Source organism: Chanos chanos, chromosome 6 (assembly GCF_902362185.1).
Source record: "Chanos chanos chromosome 6, fChaCha1.1, whole genome shotgun sequence".
NCBI lineage: Eukaryota > Metazoa > Chordata > Actinopteri > Gonorynchiformes > Chanidae > Chanos > Chanos chanos.
In genome coordinates, this window is record NC_044500.1 from 16,867,767 (window position 1) to 16,877,309 (window position 9,543).

General features: G+C 39.2%; 3 protein-coding genes across 4 annotated transcripts; 1 reads left to right on the top strand and 2 right to left on the bottom strand.

The window, feature by feature from the left end:
- Window positions 1-224: 224 nt before the first annotated feature.
- Window positions 225-3,892, bottom strand: tnfaip1 (tumor necrosis factor, alpha-induced protein 1 (endothelial)). Of its 2 annotated transcripts, none has more exons than XM_030777163.1 (7): window positions 3,720-3,892; window positions 2,597-2,956; window positions 2,270-2,439; window positions 1,936-2,019; window positions 1,763-1,815; window positions 1,391-1,586; window positions 225-1,228 (listed from the first exon to the last, which is right to left on the bottom strand). In XM_030777163.1, exons 2-7 carry the CDS (start codon window positions 2,841-2,843, stop codon window positions 1,010-1,012), a joined length of 969 nt encoding a protein of 322 aa, XP_030633023.1. In that variant the 5' UTR covers window positions 2,844-2,956; window positions 3,720-3,892; the 3' UTR covers window positions 225-1,009. The 2 variants fall into 2 exon arrangements, with proteins under 2 accessions (XP_030633023.1, XP_030633022.1); XM_030777162.1 differs by having other exon boundaries at window positions 2,270-2,481.
- A 1,525-nt stretch (window positions 3,893-5,417) lies between these two features.
- On the top strand, window positions 5,418-7,104 carry ift20 (intraflagellar transport 20 homolog (Chlamydomonas)). The gene is made up of 5 exons (XM_030777610.1): window positions 5,418-5,504; window positions 6,300-6,471; window positions 6,575-6,660; window positions 6,747-6,850; window positions 6,963-7,104. The coding sequence occupies exons 2-5, from the start codon at window positions 6,345-6,347 to the stop codon at window positions 7,042-7,044; spliced, it is 399 nt and encodes a 132-aa protein (XP_030633470.1). The 5' UTR covers window positions 5,418-5,504; window positions 6,300-6,344; the 3' UTR covers window positions 7,045-7,104.
- Window positions 7,105-7,629: 525 nt separating this feature from the next.
- Window positions 7,630-9,185, bottom strand: tmem97 (transmembrane protein 97). The gene is made up of 3 exons (XM_030776837.1): window positions 9,043-9,185; window positions 8,679-8,823; window positions 7,630-8,501 (listed from the first exon to the last, which is right to left on the bottom strand). The coding sequence occupies exons 1-3, from the start codon at window positions 9,154-9,156 to the stop codon at window positions 8,227-8,229; spliced, it is 534 nt and encodes a 177-aa protein (XP_030632697.1). The 5' UTR covers window positions 9,157-9,185; the 3' UTR covers window positions 7,630-8,226.
- Between the last annotated feature and the right edge of the window lie 358 nt (window positions 9,186-9,543).

Below are 9,543 nucleotides of genomic sequence, written 5' to 3' on the forward strand. Positions count from 1 at the left end.
TTCGGCAATACCATGACAAAAAAGGAAAGCAGGCCACTCGGTTAAGTGATGCCACATTCATCATTTGGAATCGTTTTTTTTTTTGTGGTCCATTGGCTTATTTCCCTGAGCAGATGCCTTGAACGAAATATATCTCCACGTCATAACTTCAGCGTGGTGTTTTTTCCAGTGTTTAATTTTTATATCATTTTCAACAAAGCTAAAAATGAATTGACAAAGACATGTTTTGACTCGGATTTATTGAGGCACAAGTGTTTGTGATAAATATAAGAAATCATAATCTGAGTAAAATAAAGAGCAGACAAAAGATTGCGTAGGTGAGGTCACATTTGAACAATAATTAATAAAAAGAGGGTGTTTTCACCATTCAGTCAATGTATTGCATTCCATCCCAAATGACTGTCGATCGACGGGAGATAACTGGTGATATTACTATGTTAATTATATGACAGTGGCCGCCCAATATAACAACGTTATGATTGTGCTTAGGTAACATTCCATAAAATGAGATTGTTATGAGGGCATAAAAAAATACATTCTGATAAAAAAGATAAAACTGCAATGCACCTTTGCATTCTGCCTAAAAAAAACAAAAAAAAAAAACCCAAAACAAAAAACCCTTCATTTCAGAGACAAGATGAGCAGTGTTTTCTTCTCTTCTATTTTCAAATGGAGTACCAACAAATTCAAATGCTCTGACATAATAAATTAAAATGAGTGAGAATGAACAAGTTCAGAATTACATGATAATTCTCAGTAACTTTAATAACCTTGCTCATTAATGTAAACCTCATAATCCGTATATACTTTTAGCAAATGCTCCATCTCATGAGTAGGGTGGGTAAATTCAACCGAGGAGCACAGACCAAGCAAGCCACGTTCCTCGGGTTATCACGTAGTGGTTCAACACTTAATCAAACATAGAAGTGCAGGTAGTGTTGCGTTAGGTAAAGAGGCACAAGAGTGAAAGAGCTAAAGATATGTGAGCAGACACCATTTGTCTGCGCCGTTAGTGTCCCAGGGGCCTGTCATCATATGTGCTGTATCTCTTGATGTGGATTCGCCGAACGCGTTCCCTCAGCTCCACGGCTTCGTCTTCCTCGCTGTGAGAGCAGCAGTGGGCGCGCCGTCGTGTGGCCTCCAAAAGAGAGTTGTCTGGAACCGGGAGTGTCTCGTATAACAAAGCATTCAGCGTCTCCTCGTAAATACGTGCTTCCGGAAACTCGACCTACAGCAGACAAGACAAAACACCGCGTTGACAGAAACACAGGAAAACAGTCTTTCTGTACGGTATAGTATTTGAATATTAAACACGTGACCAAGCTAAAACAGCTTTGTGACTGTATATCCCCAGCTTTGCAGGTGAAAAACACAGTCAAAAGACTGATACCTTGGTATGCTTCTTCTCGGTGGCGTAAACAATCGAGGTGCAGCAGACTTCTGCTAGCTTACGGCCCTGGCCATAGAAAGACCAGCAGCAGATCTCGTCCCCAATGACATCTTTCATGAAGAGCACACGGCCATTGTAGCTCAGAGACAGCTTCTCAAATAGCTCAATGTTCTTTAATAAGTTGTCATCAGAATTGCTTTGGAAAAAAAAAACAAACCAAAAAAAAACATCAGATTTGCTGACAGGATAATGCGCATCATAAGAATACTGTTCATTTGTAATTAGGACATCCAGCTTATTATGCATGGATTGCCTGTCTGAGTCACTGTTTGGTAATATCAGGTGGTAATGTTGTGTCATCCTAATGGTTACCTTGTATAAGAGTATTTGTTGTTACTTCTATTATAGAGTAGTTTCACCACAGGCTAAAGGACAAAAAACAGAGATGATTAGCCAAAAATTGTTGGAATAATCATTTCTGATTAATATCAAAATTCCTTTTGAGATTGTTCTTTGACTTATGCCAGTCATGGGCTGAACTTTACTTTGGTACAGCCTTGTATTAATCTCTCCTCTTCTTTGGGACAGGTGATGACAGGGATCACACACAGTGCCTTTTCCTTATTGTCCTATATGTCATACAACACAGACATTTCAGGCAATGAACTGATAAAGAGCAACACTTCACAATTAAAAATGACTGATTCAGCTTTTCAGATAAATAAATAAATAAATAATTATATGTAAACATACTGGGAATACACGGTCTGAAGAAAACAAAACAGTTTCCCTATATGCATATATGTGTGTGTGTGTATGTATATAAATATATAGTATCAATAAGAAAGTGCCTGGATCAGAGCATCACGCATCACAGACCTGAAGAGCATGCTGACACAAGTCCACCAGTCCTTGGATACGGTAATATTTGGCCTCAGCCAAGAGCTCTTGGACACCCTGTCGGCTCTTGGGCAAGGTCACGACACCGTCTCGCAGGTAACTGAGGACTGTACCAAAGTGTTTCCCACAGCGGTCTATCAGGATCCAGCCTAAACAGAGCAGTTTGTGTTGACAACATTTAAAGGCTGCACCTATAAGAGAATTCCTCATTCCTCAGTTTCACAGAATTAACATGTTATGTGCACAACTCTGTAATGGACAATATTTAATCATCCTGGTACTCTTTTTTTTTTCAAAGCCACTCACCCTCTTTGTCAGTGAACACCTCCATCCTGCCACTGAACATAGACTTTAGCAAGGTGTCCTGCCGTGTAAGCACCTGCAGTGTGGAGTAGAAAAGCGCTCCACCAACATTCAGACGCACATACTTATTTCCTAGTCCAACGGCTCCGCGGTAACTACAGGTCTTGGTCTTGGGACAAGCCACAGGAGATACGGGCACAATGGGCCCAGTCTGTGGGTGAAGCTGATGAAGGCAGGTCTCCCCAGACATGTCCTTCTGTAGGTAGATGACCACCCTGCACACGGTTGGCCTGATGTCCCCCGCCGTGGTGACTGCTATTTGGGGAAGCTACCACAAATACCAAATGTCCGTCCTCCGCATATCTTCGTAAACGTAGCAGAATGACAGCGAATTAGCCACACAAGAAAGCACACGGTAAGCTTCTTGATTTTGAATGCTGTAACCAGAGTGTATCACACACGCAAGGCACGCTTTCTATTGAGCTTGATACTTTCTAAAATATATGGTTGCTCATTTGCTGTTAGATCACTTTACTAACTCTGCCAAGCACACCATGCTACTGGTTATATTTCATTTCGTATAAGCAGTAAAACATGATTAACGCAAGAATACAGCACGAATTCATACACCTAGCCCGCAGTTAGAGGACAGCCTCTGGGTTTACGGACCAGCACCGTCCACACCTAAAGCTGGTCCTAATAACGAGCTAATCTCGGTTGACATTTGGTCAGCTAACTGTCTAAAGCTAAACAGATTTCAGATACTGTCAGTGAGGCTGTAATTTTAATTCTTGTGATTTAATTGCAAGTCCCACACTAACACCTTTGAGGACTCTACTCAACATGCGCCAATCACTTTGTTCATTACAACGTTAACAACGAAGCTCGCTAGTGTGCTTCAAGAAACTAACCTAGCGAGCTATAGCTTGTTACCACGGGTTTGACTTCGAAAACAGTTATAAATAGAGCATGATGAAAACTAGGTAACCACATCAGCTGCCATTTACAGCTATTTCAACATGTTTCAATTATTTAAAACTAACACATTAATAATAAGCTGAACAGATAAGGTACGCCAGTAGAGCTGAACCACCGTAATCGAAGTTATTTCACTATGACTACTCACCAACTCGGCGACAGAAATGTGGCCTATGTACGCTACGTCTCCAGACAGCAATAATACATAGCAAATGTTGTAGAGGAACGAATACTCCTGGATGTTTCTCGTCTTCGCTTTATATTGTGTGTGTTGAATTAGATACGTGAACTGTTACTCCCCTCCTCAACGGAAAACTTTGTTTGTTAACTTAGTGACCTCTTCTTCTTCTTCGTTAACATCGAGTGACAGAGCAAAGAGCTACGTTTACGCATCACTCCCACCCTCCGGCCTGGAGCATAAAGTACGTGACTGTAAGGGTACTGGGTGTCATGAAACATACTTCAGATGATTGACACATATTGTGAAAATTTATGTGTGTGTGTGTGTGTGTGTGTGCGAGTGAGCGGGTGAAAGAGAGAAAAAGAGAGAGTGAGATGAGAGAGAGGGAGAGTCTCCTTTCAAACTTTAACACAATGCCTGTACATTTGTTGTGTGATTTTATGAACCATTTTAAGCTTGAACCACCAGTTCTCTGTGTCATTTTGCTCAGGATGGCTACACGAAACTACTCTGCCTAGTTTATTCGTTTAAAACTGTGGGTTTTTCCCGTGAAGTTCAGAAATATTTGAAAACCAGGAGATGATTATGTACTCAAGGTATCACTAAACCAGAACTACTGAGAGGGTCTTCAGATTCCTCAGTTCAAAACAGTTGATCTTCTTAGAGACAGTAAATTCTCTCACTGATTTTGGTTAAGACCTCAACAGTGAGAGATTCAGCAAACTCACCAGAATCAGTTTAATCTAGAGTCAATTTATTTCACTGTCGGCTTTGATGTAACCTCATAATTGGAAGCCTTTGGATCCAGGAGACTTCGTATGGCTCACTCCAGAAACAAAGGTTTTTCCCCGAAATATAGAAAAGGCTTGCCATGCAAAGCCTTTAGCTGGTTTTCAGAAACTTTGGCTTTATTATACTGATATACCAGCACCGCAGAGTCATTTGCATAAATAAACAGCTTATTATGGCTGACCTCAAGCAGGAGGCAGAGGGGAGACAAAACACTGTTATGTGGAACTTCATTGTCTTTTTTAAAAAACATTTTTTTATAAGTTTTCTTGATGACACAAGTACGAGGCAATACATGATAATGAATGAAAGATCTAAAATATATTTTGGTGACAAATTAAAATACTCAGTACCAATCCTAACGCAGCACCCACACACTGTATTTTTCCCCATCAAAATAGAACTCAAAACGATAAAAATCACAACAATGGGAAACTTGCTTAATTCAATCTCATTAGGCAGTAGCTTACGTGATTATAGAGTAACTGATTTTATTAACTCATTTTACTTCAGATGGAACCTTCGCTGAAATGTGGTGGCAGTTATAAGGAAAAAAATGTCAAAATCTTTATGCAGATATAGACAGGTAAGGGTGGGGAGGGCCCTAATTCTGTCCCAGAGAATCTCCCACCAGTCGGATGCCGGTGATAGACCCTAATCAAGCTAAGGACTGAAGAAGTTTCTCTCTGGTGTTGAAAAGTTCTCTGCAAGAAAAAAATCTTTTAGTGTCCATTTGCTTGCATTTTATGTCGTATTAAGTGAAGCATAATTTGCATTTTTCTCTGTTTAAACTTGTGTTTCTTGAACTACGTCAGCGCGTTAAGGTAGGAGTGGTCAGACAGTCGCCGTAGCAGCAGTGGAAACAGAAAGTCGCCGTGGCAGCAGAATCAGCAAACAGTTGAGGCGGAGTTAGCAGAGCTGTCATTAGGTGCCACATAAACAGGAAAACTTCAGAATCACAAGGTAAGAGAACGTCTTAAGTTATCACAGTATTCGTGAATGCGTGTGACTCTCTGTATCGATCATTTCTCCCGCGAGGAATTTCGAGCCAAGCCATGGGCATCAAGACGATTTTAGCCTAAATGTTTGATAGATAGCATAGCACCAACTAGCAGGCTAGTGTGGCTAGCATACCTAGCGGTAACTTCAGTTGGCTTTGTGTTTACTCTCCGATAGTTTGCTTGGCTGTAAGGTCAGCTAGTTAGTTAAGCAAACATTGTTCACATTTCCTTTCTTTTTTATTTTAGCTTACCCTTTGTTTACTTTTTGACCGATGGGTCATATTTGCATGCTCACATGATTGAGGCTTTCAAAACTAAACTATTTCATTTAATCCGTATTACGTTACCTGATTAATAACTGATTTGTAGATTACCTTTCTGGCTACCTCATAGCATTTCCTCATGCAACTGGTTAGCAAACACGTTCATTACAAATCATCTCTTTCAGGCTACATTTCTATCATCGTTAGAAAATAACGTTCCAACCCAACTTGCTAATCAGTCAAATCACAAATTATATACTGCGTTTCAACATTCGGTGTAGCTATGTAGCTACCGTTAGCTTGATCTCTAGCTTAAGCTGTGATCATTAGCACGTTATTAAGAGTGCTCTGCTTATCTCAGTAGTTATATTACTCGCACTTCTTGCTATCTGTATACGAGATTAATTTCTTATCAGAAACGACATAGAAGTGAATATATTTCTGTCTGAAAATCTAACCATGCAATGTTTTTTGTATCCCCCATCCCCCCTTAGAAGTTATTGTATTTTCCATACCCTACACGGGGTAGTCCTACCGCCATGGCAAAAGACCCACTGGCTGAAGCAGGCCTTCATTTCGACGAACTTAACAAATTGAGAGTTTTGGAACCCGAAGTCAGGCAGAAAACTGTTGAGCTTAAGGAGGAATGCAAGGACTTTGTTGACAGTAAGTAGGGATGTTATTGCTAGTAAACGCTATTGATATTTTTCATTGAACATAGGTTGGAGTTTCCATCATTTTACTATTTCACCACTCCTTTTTTCAACAGAAGTTGGCCAGTTTCAGAAGATAGTGGGTGGCCTCATTGACTTAGTAGATGAGCTGGCCAAAGAAGCTGAAACAGAAAAAATGAAGGTATATGTCTGGAGTTGCTCTTGGATCAACAATTTTCAGTCGAAAAGTAATGAATTGAAAAACTTAAGTTATAAACGACTTTACAGGCTATTGGCGCTAGAAATCTGCTGAAATCGGTGGCAAAGCAGAGAGAGGCTCAGCAACAGCAGCTTCAAGCCCTGATTGCAGAAAAGAAAATGCAGCTGGAAAGGTACAGTATTGATAATACTTTATCTAATCTAAAACCTCGTGCTTGATTGGGCTGCTCAATACCAGATAACAACAATCCCAGGCTCATTTCAGTGTGTGTTTGTTTTTTGCAGGTATCGAATTGAGTATGAAGCCCTTTCCAAAGTTGAGGTAGAGCAGAATGAATTCATAGACCAGTTTATTCTTCAGAAATGAACTTGATAAACTGGTAGATTCTGTCTCTGGAAATAAACATGATGCTTTGTGCCTCGGTCACAAACACTACATTAATTTTCAAACAAATTAGGATATTCTAATAAAGTCCCACACCTTCCTCAGGCACATGTAAATAATAATACAGTTTGAATAATTCTTCAATGCCAGTATAAGTTGTAACAGATCTTTCCTTTTAGTAATCAAAAAGGTAAATGATGGGAACTTATTTATACAAACATAAGTTATTTATGCTATTTATACTCAAAGATTATCCTGTATAGATAGTTTTAATATCCTTTTTTTATACCACTGGAAGAAGACAACACAGTATTTGCATGTTACTATATATATATATATATATATATATATATATATATATATATATATATATATATATATATATAAAACTACATATAATTCCATAATCTTGAGACTTGAACTTTATTTTTTTTTTTATAATGTCCTTCTTAACCCCCAGCTGTAATCTGGATCTTCTGAGTTAAGCTCTTCATTACATTCGTAATGTGTTTCTTATATATCATCTTATTCATGGGACCGCACCAAATATGCTTCCACCAGGAGGAGCATTAGAAATTCAGGAGACTTTTATTACCAAACAGTGCATTTAAAATGATTATTTGTTTACATTGTGCATAAAATGTTGCCCATATACATTGATGTATTTAATCTATGAAAACATTTTGACATACTTCATGTTATTTGAAGTGTACTTGAAATGAAATAAAAATGATTTGCACTAGTTTGTGTTTTTAATGATCTACCAGTGGCATTAATGCTGATGTGAGACAGATTTCTGACAGATCAGTCAGATAAGGGTTACATGCTTTATGAAGATTCTGCAAACAATGAAATGCTGGGCAACAATGAAAACCTAATCAAAACTAGATGATTAACAAGCCGACAGTACAGTACTATTTCATTTTAAAAACTCAATTTCCCCATCCTGTGTATTTATCTACCCTCTGCACAGTGTTGACAACAAAATAATTGACAGATTTACATGAGGGCATTTGCAAGGCCGTGCCTAGTTTAAGAATCTGAGGTTATTACAAACTGTAAAGAATCAAAAAAGCGTGTTTATGTAGACGATACTAAATTAAAGCATGGGCATGTGTACAGTCAGTTGTATTAGTGAAGATTCTGGTTAGAGTCTGGTTACATCTATTTAAGTTTCTTGGCTTTTGCGCTAGCTTTTCCACCTGCAGAGTTAGAGTTGTATGCTGAGCTGTAGAGCATAGTGAGCAAAATCATGACTGGGACCAGAAGGTACGGAGCATAGATAGACACTAGCAACCAGCGTTCGTTCCAGGTCTGGGGTCCTGGATGGGGGGTCGTTGGAAAGTCATGGTAAAGGATGTAGGCCAGGATGGGAATTAAAGTTGTGGCTACATGGGCAGAGTAAATCATTGCTGGTGTCCTGATCCACCTGCAGCCACCTGGAAAACAAATCCGTAAAAACTAACCTAAACTTAGATAAGACAGGAGTAGAGAACGCACTGAAACAAGAAAATCTGATGAAAATCACACTTTGAACCACTAGAGGCCAGGCTTGGACAAGTTTAAAGGAGTACACAATTTAAGATTGACTTCTTTTCAAAATCGGTATCACCGACCTTTCAGAAACGCATAAGCCGCAAAGGGAAAGAAAGGAAACTGAACAAGTGCCTCGCAGAAAACGAAGGATTTGAACCAGATGGGAGGATCCATCATCATCGGATCTTTGAATTCAGTTGCATACCACCGCAACAAATCTTTGAGCTGCAATGAAACGAGTTTTGAATTAGCCCCGGCAATCCCATATAAACGTAGACATGAAACCGCATATAGATATACATAAACGATACATAAAGCCTAACTGCCAGACATTAAAATATCAAGTATTATCATTCATATAGCTAAACAGAGACATGCTGTCATGAATGACTGCGAGGTATCGTATTATACTGAAGTTGTTTCTGTCATGGCGTGTGAACTTACCATTTGTGGATAGAAATGTTCAGGCAGCAATGCTTGAAAGTCAATGAAGAGAGTAATGGGAATATGCGAAGCAAAATAAATAAAAAATATCATTTCTAAAACACGGACAGACATGTTGATCAAGTCAGTACTGTACACCAGACTTCGTTACCAAAGTTCATTGAGTTATCAACTTCCTATTTGAACATCCAACAGATTCCGGCAATTGGCCATAAGGCTATGCGTAACTTGTTGCATCTCTGATCCTATTGGTTCTTTTTCTGGGTTGATAGGATGGGATACATACACTTTCGTTCATTGGTGGGTCTGCATCCAAGGCTTCTAGTAAACTATGGTGAAACGGAGTCTGGCATCTGGAGCGCAAAATGTTAAACCTAAACGTTACGTTAGATTTTTTCCTCCGAATTTGCTTTTCTGCACATAAGCCTTCTAAGAACGACGTGGTAAACGTGATTAAAGCTAAATTTATGGAGAGGAGTTACTATGCGAAGTAGCCTACAC